The sequence below is a fragment of the Malus domestica genome, chromosome 02 (genome assembly GCF_042453785.1).
Source record: "Malus domestica chromosome 02, GDT2T_hap1".
Lineage (NCBI taxonomy): Eukaryota > Viridiplantae > Streptophyta > Magnoliopsida > Rosales > Rosaceae > Malus > Malus domestica.
The window spans coordinates 22,181,923-22,197,708 of record NC_091662.1 but is presented as its reverse complement, the minus strand read 5'-3'; the positions used below and the strand labels follow the sequence as shown (position 1 = coordinate 22,197,708).

At 36.0% G+C, this 15,786-nt stretch overlaps 1 protein-coding gene across 6 annotated transcripts; it reads left to right on the top strand.

The window, feature by feature from the left end:
• The first annotated feature begins 3,978 nt into the window (after window positions 1-3,978).
• LOC103407365 (COP9 signalosome complex subunit 7) lies at window positions 3,979-10,000 on the top strand. Of its 6 annotated transcripts, none has more exons than XM_008346315.4 (9): window positions 3,979-4,340; window positions 4,549-4,624; window positions 5,461-5,549; window positions 7,089-7,178; window positions 7,913-7,957; window positions 8,105-8,175; window positions 8,579-8,717; window positions 9,035-9,140; window positions 9,300-9,610. In XM_008346315.4, exons 1-8 carry the CDS (start codon window positions 4,182-4,184, stop codon window positions 9,104-9,106), a joined length of 741 nt encoding a protein of 246 aa, XP_008344537.1. In that variant the 5' UTR covers window positions 3,979-4,181; the 3' UTR covers window positions 9,107-9,140; window positions 9,300-9,610. The 6 variants fall into 6 exon arrangements, with proteins under 6 accessions (XP_008344537.1, XP_070673161.1, XP_070673154.1 ...); XM_070817060.1 differs by lacking the exon at window positions 9,300-9,610 and adding an exon at window positions 9,678-10,000 and having other exon boundaries at window positions 3,995-4,340; window positions 9,032-9,140; XM_070817053.1 differs by lacking the exon at window positions 9,300-9,610 and adding an exon at window positions 9,678-9,896 and having other exon boundaries at window positions 3,995-4,340; window positions 9,052-9,140.
• Window positions 10,001-15,786: the final 5,786 nt, after the last annotated feature.

Sequence of the window (15,786 nt, the reverse complement as noted above, 5' to 3'; positions counted from 1 at the left end):
TTTGCATGAATAGTACCTCAAATCGGAGGTTATGGTTTCTCGAGTTTTTCATGGTTTCAAGTCCTAAAAATGACATATATGAACTTGGGGACAAGCAAGGAGTTTAAATCTTACCTTCTTATCGTCGATCCATGCTTGAAGTGTGAGTATGGTGCTCGTCCGTACGTGAGGGAAGGAGAGAGAGTGAGTAACAGGGAGAGAGCACGGGAGAGAAGAGAGAGAGGGTGAGTTTGTGTGTGTGGGTGTGTCCACATGGTCACCAACTAAAACCACAAAAATTTCCTTTCTAATTTGTTCCAAAATTAGGGGAAAATGCAAGTTTGAACCCCCAACAACAAGCATAACACACCACAACGTTCACATCCAAAGGTAAAACTGTCATTTCACATCGTCGAAATTAAATATTCGGGACGGGCTGTGACAGAAATTGACTAAGGCTTCTTGTGATTAATAATTATAATTTCACTTAGGATGAATATCACGTCTTAAGAATTGCATGATTTTTCAAAGGGTTTTCATAAAAGCTTAATGAGTCTTATGTATTCATATTTGATCTAAATACCATAGATTGATTACATGTTTGATATACGTTCTATATTGGTATCCAAGTAGAGCATACTTTAGATATAATCTAACTATCAAAATATGCATGTATAAGTAATAGGTAATTGGAAGAACTGCATATGATTGTAAAGGTAATAGTGGAACTATAGTGCTTTTACAACTTGATTTTCAAAAACTGCTTTCTTTTGTTTCTCTTACTTTGCTGATTTTTTATTTGTTATTTAAAATTCGTTTTTAATATTTTAAGTCACAAAATCAATCTTTCCAAACTGTGGTTTAAATAATTAATTAAGAATTAATTTCAAAAATGAATTATTTTTAATAATTCATGTGGAGAACGACCTTGCATAATCATTTATACTACAACTACTTGTACACTTGCAAGTATTTTGATGTGATATAAAATATGCATGTGTAAGGGGTGGTTTGGGAGTGAAGTGCTTAAAAAAAAAGCACCCATGAAAAAAAGCTGTGAGGGTTTTAGGTATTTGGTAAACTGAAAAAAAAGGGCTTATTTTGGAAGCTGCTGTGAGAATAAGCCGAAATCAAAGGAAAAAGCTGAAGCTACTATTTGCAGCTTTGGAAAACTAGCTTTTTTTCAAAGCACATGGAGCTACAGTGCTCCTTTAATGAAAAGACCAACTATCAGACTGCTTTTTTTTCCAAAAGCACTTTTACAAAAAAGTTTACCAAACACTCTGCTGATTTATTTCACAGCTGCTTATTTTTACAGCACAGCCGCTTATTCTCACAGCAGTTTTTTTTCAAAGTACAGCAATACCAAACCAGCCCTAAGTATGGATCATTCTAGGCCGGAGATTATGAAGGATGCTAATCTACACAAATTTAACTCAAAAACACAAAACTAGACTCTAGTGACTCAAAAATGACCAGATTGACTCCAAACAGCACAAAACAAACAAATTGACTCAAAACAGGAACTAAAGGGTGATTTGGACGAATTCTAAACTTAACGTGACTCAAAATACTAACGGGGGGTTGTTTTGACGAATTTAAGACTAAAACTAAGTAACTTGCAGAAAACAAACTAATTGATACGAAATTGGGGTGAATGAAGGGGGTGAAAGACTAGCTAAAGGGTCATTTTCCACACATGACACATATGGATACAAATCGATTTCCAGTTATTCTTCCTATAAACAATGAACGACAATGCCCCAAGTAAACCGTGAACTGCACAAATTAACCATCAGATTTTCCTACATTCATTGAATTAGACTCAGAAACACAACCAAATTATTCTTATCAAGTTCCCTACATGAATTGCATAATAGAGATACATATCAAAGATCATTAAATTCTATGAAAATCATAAGCATTAACATGACATTCGTAACTATGAAATGCATGATACTCCTGCCAGGAATTTACTTAACACGATCGTGATTAACAACCTCCACTACTTGTAAATATAAGTTCATAATTATTAGGTGAAACTCCCTTATATTTTAGCATCAAATCTCTGCATGCAAACTAAGTATGCATTCGTAATCAACACACAAGAACAAGTTATCAATCAAACAGATAAGTAAATTGCATTCACGATTTATGAAACAATAACTGGATGTAATCAATTCATATCACACATATGTTCATGGCTTTGAATTCACCTCTAGCTAAAATGAAATTAGTTCCACATGTTTGCAATTAAACAAAGACAATTAAAATTAAACATTGAAAACAAAAGATAGAATACACCTAGAAACGCTCCAACAATCTAAAGGTCTTGAATGGCAGGCACGGCTCCAAGCTTCTTCTCCTCCTCTCTTCCTTGCAAAGCTGCAGCACAATTGTGTTTTTTTTCTTTTGAGTTTAGGCTCTTGTGTGTGTTCCTCTGAATGGTGCAGCAAAGGTGTATATATAGGGCTAGGGCACGGCACACAGGTTGTAGAGGAAAATGATTAGTAGTTAGCATTGTTTTAGGACTCCTAGAAATCAGATAAGAGGTGATTTAATATGAAAAGGAGTTCCCCTTGCAACTGGAAATGAGGTAGGATAAAATTAGGATAAGATAAGATAATGTTAGTTTGAGATAAAACAAGACTGGATAAAGTTTTGATAATGTTCATTCCTTTTAACTGATTCCTTATCTTCTATGTGCTTTGAATTTGCTCGACAAATTGTGCATGAATTTTCTTCCACATTTGTTGTACCATCATCTCATTTCTAGTGATCGGGTCATGAGTAACACACACCTAATCCTTAAGCAAAGCAACGCCTTATGCGATCGATCAAATTGCCTTCTCATTCATTGTCACTTTTTGGTTGAAAATCCAACCGTCCAGATTATCTGGCCATTGAAAATTCAATGGCTCACAACAAGCCACATCATGGAGTTGTTGGTCTTCTGCAGTGGGGCCCACCCTCGCAATTGCTGTTGACCACTCACCGTTTGTTGCACATATGTTACACCGCTTGACATAAAAAAATTAAAATAATGGGTGATGTCAGCTTGATGTATAACTCCAAAATTCTAAACCCTTGAACTGTATATATTTACCTATAATATATAAGGGTAAATTACATTTTACCTCTCATATTTGTGGGTCGTTGCAACCTCATGTATAATCTTTAAAACATTTCAATCTCATATATTTATATATCATTTATTTTAATTTCATATATCTATTAGTAAATCCATTAGTGAAACCGTTAGTTTGACCGTTAAATAATGATGTGGCAAATGCTAGTCTTATATTTTTTGCTGACATGTCAGTCAATTGTGCCACTTATGTGGATTTGACTTGGGTGGACCAATATAATTTCTTTTTTTATATTTTTATCTTTTCAATTTCTATTAAACTTGATATTCTTTGATTGTTGAATGATAACGCATAAAAGAGATTTATAATCAAATTTATTGTATATGACATAATATTATGGGGTGTTGGATCCCACGTATGTTTTATGTGGTGACCTATAAGTTTTAGAGAGAGAAGAGATGTGCTTTTAAAATGACTGAAAACACTTTTAGAGAAAATATTTTTGGATTCCAAAATCATTTAAAGTGATTTTTACAAGAAGCACCAGTTATGTACTTCTTCCAGGAAACACTTTAAGTGTTTTTTTTAGAATTTATTTACATCTTTACTAATAATTGGTTCTCAAAACATTTTTACCAAAAGAACTTTTAATCATTTTAAAAGCACATCCAAACAAACTCAAATCAAAACGGAATGAATTTTGAGTTTCAAAGATTAAGTGATGACTTTTAAGCTACAGAACGTAAAGTAATATCAAAATGGAGTTGCAAGACGTAGCTAAAAATAAAAGAAAAAGTGCTAGAATCATTAGGCCTGATGTGTTTTTGAAGCGGTTGATCAGCTGGGCCCTACATTGTCCGTACTATCATCCACGGCTCAGAATACACCATGCCACAAAACTAGGACCACTAACTACCCTTGGGTTCAAATAGAATCAGACTATGCACCTTTTTACTCTAAGATCCTCTCTCCGAACCGAAACCCTCTATTTTCTGCTCAATCTCTTCCCCCAAATTCAAACCCACCAAATCCCTAGCTTTCCACTGCTGAAATTTTCACCGTTTTGTCTCAATTTTTTTCATCGCTGAAATTATATTTTTGCTGTTTTGAGAGATGGAGATTGAGCAAAAGCAAGAGGAGGTCATCGATCACTTCGTGAAGCAAGCCTCATCTCTCGACGGCTCCGCCCTCGGCCCCCTCGTCGCGGAAGCCACCTCCCACCCTGCGCTTTTCGCCTTTTCGGAGATTATCGCCGTACCTAATATTCTTCAGGTTCCCATATTTGTTTTTTTTTTTAAATTTTAAATTTTGTGAATTTTCCTTTTTCTGTGTGTTTTTTGGTGTTGTAGTTTCTGGGCGTGAGCAAAGAATTTTGTTGCAGCCAAAGAGAAAAATAAAATTGTTGATTGTTACCGTGTTCTTAATTTTTTTTACCATGAATTTTGATACGCATTTGTTTTTGACTCTGATATATGTGCAGCTTGAAGGAACTGAAAATTCTGTGTACCTGGATCTGCTTCGATTGTTTGCACACGGCACATGGAGCGATTACAAGAGTAAGCACACGGAGCTTACTTTGTGTTTTGGTCGATTTTATAATGGGTTTGTTAATCTCTAGCTATTGCTTTTATTGCTTTGGTCATCTTGCACCAAATCGATTAATGTTTGTTTTCCTCTTCCATGTTTGTGATAAAGAAATCGAGTAATGACGCCCTTAAATTTAAATGTCAACAATTATGCTCTCCAAAGTGATATGCCCTGTTGCAACATGGAAACAAAACCCAGAAGGAGAAAATCCCAAAATTCGAGCCACTGTTGGAACTGTCTATTGGCTCATTGTTTAAAACATTGTGCAGCCTCATTTCTCTAGTACTTGTGGCGGGGTTTTGGGTGCTAATATGGTGGGTGCTTTTGTCGTGTTAATGTAGCTTCAGGATGTAACCTACCCGTGTATACTTCTATCAAGCTCGTCCGCGGAGTCATCACTTTAGCACCAGTTTTGGTTTCTTACTGTTTCTTTGGAGATGTCAAACACAGATACTATCTTATACTTTTTCACTGATAAGATGAATGAATGAGGCAGCAACATATTCTCGTAAAAAGAAATTTTAAACTGCCACATTTTTCTTAAAGCTGCCGCTGTATCTTTTGTTAAAATCTGCTACCGTATCGTTTATTATTCCCTGCATTCTGGCTGAGATGGTACCTCTCCATAACATTTAAGCTTTTCCTTTTTACTTCAATAATTTTTAACATTCAGGAGATAATGTCAATTGCCAGGAGAACTCCATCCCATAAACTCTCCGAGTATTTTTTTCTTTGAAAAAAGAAATTTAAGCTTCTTTTGTCATTGTATTGGAATTTAAAAAACTGAAAAGTAGTTAAACTGCAGGTGATGCCAGTCGCCTACCACAGTTGGTCCCTGATCAAGTCTTAAAGCTGAAGCAGCTCACTGTTCTTACACTGGCTGAGACAAACAAGGTATGTTTCCTTAAATGCGTAATCCTCATATTATGAAAAGTTGTTGGTGATATACATCTCTTATTGTGTAGTAATGGTTATGGGTATTTGTAAAATTTAAAACAATAAAAATTAAAAGCCCTAAAAACTACGAGACCTCTCTTATCGCTGCTCCTCTCTCTCTCATCACTGCTCTCTCTCTCATCTCTGCCTCTCTCTCATCTCCGACAAAACAATTTCGTCATGATGTCGGTCCTTGCCAAAACCATTAACCTTCATTAGCTCAATAAAAATACCCTCCTGGGTATGGAGTTGCCTCTGGTTGTATCTATATGGCCATAGTGATACAATACCCACACTAAAGAGGTAGTTTTAAAGAAGGCAGGAGCTACCTACTAAAGATTATTTACCACAAGTGGCCTGAAAAACAAGTTACATTTTTCTATCAACTATTCACTTTTTCTCGATCAAATAACTGGTTCCTCCTCAAACTTAATAGTTGGTCTAAACACTAAGGATAGGGATTGAAAATATGTGGCATCTGTACTCGGTGGCACGGCAAAACTTCTTCATTAAAATAAAATGAAGAGTTGTGAAAATTATTTGTAAGCTTTATAATTTCCATCATTCAATTCTAGTTGACAAGTGATTGATCAAATAAATCACTTGCTTCTATAACGGCATTCAATTGTCGAAAAAAGAAAATTATGACAAATTTCTTTGTTAATTTTCAACTTTTTAAAAAACGGGTAAACGGGTAAAACCGGACAAATGGTTATGCGGTTATGGTTAAATGGGTACACGGTTATGTGTTTATAAACGGTTATGGGTATGGTATACCTGTTTATACAGTTACCCAACGGGTAAATTGTTATGTGGGTAAGGGCTTAAACGGTTATGGGTCAATAACCGCGGTTACCCCCATGCCATAAATGGCTGTATGGTTTTTCAATGTGATTATATGGAGCTTCTCACTTTTGGTACTTGATGTCTTCCATGCTTCAAAAAATATGTCGTCATAAAGGAAAAGTGAAAGGAGAGGAAAATTGTCATCACTTCTAGACAAGTCTTATGGACAGATTATTGTTATAGTTGCACTTGGATCAAAGCCTGTAGTTACCAATTGAATTCTGAATGTAATAGATTATGGTTCCTTTTACCGCAAAGAATGATATGAAAAGTTAATTTAAAATATGGAATGCCATAAGCTTATGAGGTCCAATCAAAATCAGAACAATAGTGGGCTTACAGGTCCTTATTATCTGATGCCTTTGATTGATCATATAATGTGATTGTTATGCTAAAAGACTATGAAGAAAGTCTTCTGGAACCTTTTTAAGTATTTGTAATGTAGTGATTCATCATATCATGATATTGTTATGCTAAGGGCCTATGGAGAAAGCCTTCTAGAACCTTTTTTTTTTCCCTTTTTGGGGAGAGAAGAGAGAAGGGGAGGGGGTCTAGGTCACTGTTGAGTAAATATCCGTTTTTGATATACACAGATGTCCCATATTGTGTTGTGCATTCTGTTTTCTCATATATTTTTGAAATATTTTCCAGGTACTACCGTATGATCAACTTATACAGGAGTTAGATGTTATTAATGTACGTGGGCTCGAGGATTTTCTCATTAATGAGTGCATGTATTCGGTAATTATTCTTTCATCCCTCTACCTCTATTGTTTCCAGCTACCTTGAAACATTCACCTTTTATTGGACAAAAAAGTTTCTATAGTTAAGGCTGTGGAATGAATATCATAACTTTAACAAATTATTATATAAATAAATACTCCTCCCTGCCAATTTGTCTCAGTGTGTGCATGTGCAGCAGGACACTGCTATGATTATTTTATTATTTCTATATAAAATGTGTTCTTCCCTGTGTAAGAATATTATTTTTGAATATTGGACAGTACCTGAAAATTGTTACTGTTAGTTTCGTCTATGAAGCCCAGATATTCCAAATATTGTAGGTGTGGAGTATCCTGTAAGGATATGGCCCTGAGCACCCGATAACACCAGAACAGTTATCAGATACAGATTTGCAGTATTCGTTGATGTTTTGTAAGTTTGACTTTTGGATATAGTGCAACATGCGTTGTGTACGAACGCATCCAGATGCACAAGGGTTTTTTTGGTGAATTTTTTCCTTAAATATGGGGGGTGTCTGTGGTATTTTTAAATTATGAACTCATTGCTGACTTTCTTATGTAGATGACTTTTGCACATATATATGTAATGTGATTATGTGATATATACTATTTAATTATCCCATCCTTGTTGTATAGTACTTTATTCTTTATTTGTATCTGTGTAACATAGGTTTAAGTAGATAGAGAAAACATGAAGGAGATGTCTGATTGTTACTTTATATGTTCTCTTAGGGCATAATAAGAGGAAAGCTGGATCAGCTGCGAAAATGCTTTGAGGTTTGTGGGTTTTTACTGCTGCCTTTGCCTCAATTTTTTTATTTTGTTGTGTTGTTTCTTCTTGATTTCGCTTGCCTCTTTCAACTCTTCGGTTTTTGTTTATTTCCTTTAAGAAGTATTGAATCTATTATTTATTGTGAAATGCAGGTACAGTTTGCTGCTGGGAGAGATCCGAGACCTGGACAACTTGGGAGTATGATTCAAACACTGTCAAACTGGTAACATCTCTGAATTTGATGCAGTTTCTCTGTTTGGTTGTACGTTCAGTATGCAGATTTATAACTTCTTGTCCAGAAAGTGGTTCCTAAGCATGGGCATTATGATCTGAAAACATTCATGTCTGACCTTGATTGCATAAATGTTTCCTGACTCTTCGTTGTGTACAATCTCATGCTATGGAGCATCTCTTACCAATTTGATAACATTGTTTCATGTGATATTGAGTTTATAAACTACTACCAAATTAAAAAAAGCGGTTCCATGTTTATCGTAGTTATGCATTCTCATGTTTAATCCAGTATGCTTTCTGATATGTTGCTGCTAAGTTAATGATATTTCAAGTTTCGTTGTGAGATATAAATCTGATGGTATGTGCATAAATTTTTTTTGTGAAAAACCTAGGTTGGATACCTCGAACAATCTTCTTATCTCAATTCAAGAAAAGATTAAGTGGGCTGATGCTATGACTGAAGTAGCCAAGGAACACAAAAGAGAGGTTGAAAATAGGGTGGAAGAAGTAAAGAAGTCGATTTCCATGAAGGTCAGTTTGATCCAGTTTTGTTTTTTGTATTATACAAGTCTCTCTTTCCTAATAAAATTGACGAGTTCCATTTTTTTGATTTGGACATATGGCATGGCATGGTAAAAGAAGATTTTTGATTTTGTTTTAGTTGATGTATTTATCTGCGCCTAACATGCACAACGCCTTTTTGATGAGCTGTTCTGAAGCTATAGATAATCATAGATAAAGAGTTTTATTCCCACCCCACACACAAACACCCTAATTTTTAATTAGTCTTTTTCTTTTTGTTATTTGGATATGTTGGTCGATGTGTCTTACTTACGTTGTGGCAGAAGTTCCCCACTGTAAGCAGGCCGACGTTGACCTCCGGGGGCACGAGGAGACCTACTCCGAACCTGGTGGAGTGATGGACTATGAGGAAGACCGAAGTCGACCAAAGAGGTAATGCAATCACCTTATTTTCTTCATTATGGTTTTTATTTACAAATCAAATTCTCTCTCCTCTTTTACTGCCAAAACTATTATCTGCAGTATTTGCATCTTTGGTTTGGGTTATCACTATGATTTGCCTTCATTCTACTGTTTGATGTGGAATTGCAGGAGACGGCATCCAATATATAGATAAGAGTTGAGAGGTGGAAACAACCAGTGTTTCCGCAAATTTAAGTAGCCTCGATTTTTGTTCATGTCTTTCCCAGATCTGTTGATATCTCCTTTTTGGAGACCACGATCTCCGTCTCTGATATTAAACTCTTTTATTTTTTGGTTTAGGCTTATGGTTAATATATAATTTAGCTCGTCTTAAATCCATTGTTATTCCAATTGAGTTGACACGAACAGGAATGAATTATGAAACCACATTGGTTGGTGCGGCTAGCATGCTTTACGGATTGATATTCAGATCGCTATAACTCTACTCTTCTTTATTTGATGGTCTACTTAGTGTTATGCTTGCTCTGTCGAACTTGAATATCGCAGGTTGATGAACATTATGTGTGGATTGTCATAAACATTGCTCCTTTGTTTTGAGGAAATAATTTTCGCACACCCATTTTCCATTCTAAGGCCATTTCCAGTGCGAACTTTATGTTGGTTCCGATTTTTCAGTACCTTGGGGTGCACGTTTGTATATGTTTTGTGTATATGAGAAGGGTGGATGGATATGGATTCATATGAAAATTGTTCGTTATTTTGTAATAGGTTCACAGAAGGTTCACTGACCATTTAACAGAATTACAAACTAAATACAACAAAGCCTTATCCCATTAAGTGGGGTTGGCTATATGAATTTTAGAACGCCACTGTACTTGGTTTTGTGTCATATCTTCTGTTAGATTCAAGTAGTCTAAGTCTTTTCTCAGTCTCTTTCTAAGTATTTATGTGTTGCACTAAACTTGTTCCCCGTAATGATGTCGGTAAATTTAGCGGTATCTCTCTTCACTTGTAAGTGAGAGGTTTTAGGTTCGATTCTCGTCAAAGGAAACTTGTAACCATATTATTATGGTTAGCCCATTGTGATGCTTTGACCCACTTCCTCTCCCTTAGAGTAAATATTGTTTGTTTGGAAAAAAAAGAAAGAGGGAGGGGGTGAGCTTAATCTTATAATGGGCTAATAATAATGTGGTTCGATTTCATTTTTGACGAGAATCAAACTTAAGACCTCTAACTTACAAGTGAAGATGAATACTACTAGACCGTAGTACTACATGGTGGATATTTACTGTTTAAGGCTACTTTTGTTAATTTTGGCGTGACACTTTTTCCTTAGATTGGTTAAAAGCTCCGACAGCGACAAGATTTTTTTACAAAGGCTCACTAGCCAATTTTGGTCTGCCACGCTTTCTCAAAATTTTTAATACAAATACAAGGATTGGTTTGTTTTGCTTAAACTTCTGAGGAAATTGGAGTATCTTTGGACTTTGGCCACTTTAGAGTTATGGTTACTAAACTAAAAATTCTGAAATATTGGTTCCCAAATTTGTCATAATTTGAAGTAATGGGCAAGTATTCCTTAGAAACCAAATCGTTTTAAAGGGGAAAATAAGGGACAAAAAGGGGTGAGAGAGAGAGAGAGAGAGAGAGAGAGAGAGAGAGAGAGAGTACCAAGTGTGGGAGGCAGAGTGAAGTGTAAGAATATTTCAATATTTTGATGTGGCCCATATGAAATGGCTCATGCGTGATATATTCTGTTTAATAAATATTTGGCAAATTGTAAGAATTGGTTTTATATTTGAACCGTGATGAGTGGTAATTAATTATGATTTTATTAGCAAATGGGTCATTTCTTTGCCTATAATGGTACACATATTCATATAGTGTGCACTAATGAAAAACATGTATTAGAGTTTTAACGGGCAAGCAAGGTTAAAGAGATTAACCAATTGTCAAAGGATCACTCGAGAGATTTACGTGACATTTGACAGATAATTATCAAGGTATGTAATTTATGTATTTTGCAATAATCGGTTGTGAAAAACATGGAGTTCAACATCCTGGCTATATATACATGCCTTTTATGCAAAGGGATTCCTATTTTTTTTTCAAAAAAATGGGGATTAGGTGTGGGGCTCACTCCACATCGAACTTCATGGATTCAAGCCGTTTATTTTGTTAGTCCCAATTCATAGATCATTCTTGCAAAAATTTAATTCAATCTAAAACAATTTGCCTATTTAATTATCAAGATAAAATTTTATTGTTTATTATATAATAAAGTATTTGTTAATTTTTAACCTAATTAGATGTCTTAAATATTTCCAATTTGGTTAATATTTTGCAAGGATGATTTATGAGGTGCAACTTGAAAAATAGATGGTTTAGATCGTAAAAATTCGATGTGGTATGAACCTTACAACTAATTCTCACTTTTATATAAAAAATGAAAATCCCTTTCTTTAAAGGCTTTACACACACACACACACACACACACACACATATAGACGTTCAGTTTCCATACTGTTGAATGCCAGTATATTTCTACAAGTTGAGTTATCGATGTGTTACAATACGAAACTGAAACAAACAACTGCAACTATAATTTGAAAATCATATGAATAACAATACGCCCAGTTAAATGAGATGCATCGTACTAGAGTGAATATATCAATCCACGCATTTCTTGCACATATTTGTTCGAAGTGGAGTGAATCCCCCCAGCCAACCATTAATATACTTGAATTCCGCGCCTATTATTTCATGTGGGAAATAACCTCCACTACATAGCAGTCATATTAGATTAGGAATGTGATTGTGTAAATTTTCGTATATCTTGGAATATCTCTTATATTCCTATTAGGAGTATATTACCTATTAAATGTTGTAATCCTAAAGGGTAAGGAATTAACCTTCTCTACTACTATAAATAAAGGCACAATGAGGTGGAATAGAACACACCTACAACTCGTTATCAACCTTCTCTTCTTCTTCTCTATTGCCACACCTTTCTCTCTCTCCATGACCTTTATAATTGTTCAGTAAATTATACCTACAACTCGTTATCAACATGCTCTTGACGCTGCGCTAAATAGAGTTTATTCTTCAATCAGGGGAGTATTACATTTTAATCATTCTTTTTATGATTAATTTATTATTTTGAATTGATCTATATGCTATTGATTCAATTTAATTTTTCTATGTTGGACATGATACAACGCATTGGAGATGCAATTCTGACTTTCCGAGAAGGATCTTCTACACAATCAAAGGCTCTTGTTGTTTTCTGCCAATCAGGAACACTTAAAATAAAGTAAGACATTTGAAGCATATTAGGATTTCTACAACCCTAGAAATTTTGAAAAGAAAAAAAAGAAGGGGAACTAGCTGCACCGTGAGACAACAGCAGCTTTGCTGTGTGTGTGAACTAGGCTCTAGGCCTGGGTTTGACTTGCTGGGCCTCTTACCCTTCCAAACACACAAAGCTAGCACCTTTCTCGCTGGGCTTTCTCACGCCCAACTCTCACCAAACTAAGCCAGCCGGTGCTGGGCTTGTCCAGCGAACTCGGCCCAACCAATCAAGCCTGGGTTTCTTCTTTCCTTTGCTACTGGACTATTCCTCTTGGCCCGTGACTGTAGCAAGCCTGCAAGCTTGCTTTCGCAGGTGATTGGGCTGCCTGCAGCAGCCTTACAAGGCCCAACCCGAAGCTTGCAGCTGATGGGCTATTCGAATTAGACAACAACCAGCAATCCAATGCTGGGTTGCCACCTTTTCTCGGCCCAAAGCAAATTTTTGGCTTGTTTTTTTTCTTCTTTTCAGCCCATATTTTTGGTGCCCTACTCCCGGCACCAAGCCCAATGTTATTGGGCTATGACTTTTTGAATCCAATGCTATTATTTTAGCATTCTAAATAATTTTAACCCGTATGTTAATATTATTTTGCTTCTACAATCGACTTTGTATGGCTCGATTTATTGAATTAATTAAAAGTGACATGCAGTCTATTAATCTAATAATGAATCCAAAATTATTGACCTGAAGATCACTTCTGGACATTAACGATTCAATAATTTATTTTTATACTTTGAACCGTTGAAATACTTTCGTAGTCCCGAAGCACTCACACTTGAGTTCCTGAAGAAACTCAAATCCACTACACTTAGTTGTATATTGCATTCTATGTTCTTGCATGAACCTCTCTTTTATGAACTAAACGTTCATAAACTAAATTAAACCTGTAGTTTCAAATTTAGTGCCTTTGAAACCCGAAGTTTTCATAAAACATACACCTATGAAAACCCGACGTTTTTCATGAAAACCATGTCTTAGAACTCGAATGTTCTAACTTTGATGCTTATGGATGATTAATTCCTATAGCAACAATCACAATCTTGTTCCCTCCAATTCAGTGGATTGTCGAACTGTCACAAGTTTGATTTTCCTGATTTGGACGTTTTCTAATAGAAACCACTTTATGTGGGGTACAAGACGTGAATCTCCACTTGACTATCAAGAAGTTGAGAAACCATTGAAGCCAACAATGGCACGGAAAAGCTGAATAAGCCTCCACCATGATCTTCATTCGAAGACTTATGCTCAAAGCATTACAAATGGAAATACTTCCCAATCGAGGATTCCATGGCTCTTTGGCTCGCTTATACGGACTGTCTAATCATGAAAGACATTGCCTGAAGCACACCATGATTACGTCCATGAATGAGTACAATTCTGAAGTTTATAAATCCGATTGAATTTTAACTGGAGAATACTTTTCTCGTCCTTCCATGTTTCTAACTCGCCCCTGAAGTAGTAGTGTAGAAAGAGGAAGTTACCAAATTCTTGAATCTGATTACTACCACAAACATGAGAGAAAGGTATGGACCTAGTTCGGCTGGAGTCTACCAAATAGTGATGCACTACTTCGGCAGGGATACACCGAATGGCATATTCTCTCACAATCCAATTTCGAGTTTCTTTTTACAACATATGGTAGAATCATGGCCTGCCAATGTGTGGCATCATGCCCGAAGCATGATCCTTGGTACTTAAGACCAAAAAACTTCTAGAATAAGGGAAAATATTCCCGAACCTTAACCCTGCAAAATCTATTTCCGTCTCGATGGAATAGACCATTGGTTATGCACCTGTTTGTGCCCCTACCAATGTTGTTAAGGAGTACCATTCTAGTAGTCAAGACTTGAGACTAATTTTGCTTCACCAAACACCGTTGGCAGAACAAAATTTTGACATGGATGGCCTTGTTGGCCGAATCCCCTTAGTAAACCATTTACTTTGTGAACATTTTCCCATGTTCTTGGATTCACATTTGGTGTATGTTTTACTTTTGATAATCTTATTTATATTTTCCTCGAATATGAGTTAATTGAATCATGTTTCTTAATACATGTGACCGATTCAATTAAACATGTGATTAGGTAGGAATGTGGGAAAGTTAGTTGTCTAGATGAATGCGTACTATGCACACTAACTTTACACCTAAATCACATCTCTACCAACAAATTTACATCTATCCAACTTGATTAAGAGCATTGGCACGCTCCTCGTTGTATAAATGGTACTGAAGCACCATTTAAGGGACCTTAAATTCTCCTTGACGTTGAGTTTTTAAGGATATTCATGATGACAATGATCATACATGAAACCACTAAAGAAAATAGACTGAAATATCTGTGCACCACCTCAAAAAATGAGCTAAAGCTTTGATTTGGGGCCAATGGGTTGTCTCCCAACTGGGAATACACCATATATGGCCGGCCTGGAGCTAGGTGATTGAGCAGTTTACTTGCTTTGGCACGACCTTTTGGGACACTTAGGTCGAACAATGATGCTACAACGCATCTCCTTACCCGAAGTAAGGATCTTGTGCCTACAAGCACACTTTGCGAAGCCTGCTCATTAAGGAAATTAATTTTCTATATCATTCCTTGCAAAAGATACGACACAACTATCTTTTCATAGTGGATTCAAGGGAATATATGTGGACTAATCCAACCAAAATGCAGATTGTATAAATACTTCTGGTTTTGGTTGATGAATCAACAAACTGGTCACATGTTTGTCCACAAACATTACTGCTAAACCTCATGGCCGATTAAGAGTTCACCACCCCACTTATCCCTTAAGGTCCAGGAGACTGGATAATGCCGGAGAGTTTATATCGGCGATTTTCGATAAAGTATTGCATGTATTTTGTGTTGGAAATATGCCCTGAAAGTCAATCTTTGGAAGAAACCTTTCAGGACAAATGAATCGATGTATGGATGACTCTTATACATCAAATGGCAAAGATACTAATTAGGACTATCTCAATAAACGATATATGTCCTTATTAATGAATCCATGGACAATGGATCGATTGAAGAAGTAATCTAATGATGTTAGACTACAGAGACCTTCTTCACATAACCATTATGTCCAAAAAGGTTCCTGGTCATTGGATTGTCGGAGGGACACTGACAATGCTTAGACCGGTACATACTGTGTCCGCTTCAAATGGAAGAATGGAAAGTCTTATCCCATTTGTGTAGTGACACTAAGACAAGTATGTAGGTGCTCATTAAGGGAATGAGTTCACTGAACACAATCGAACGAGAGTACTTGCATGGAGGTCTACTCACATGTCAAGCAAGTAAC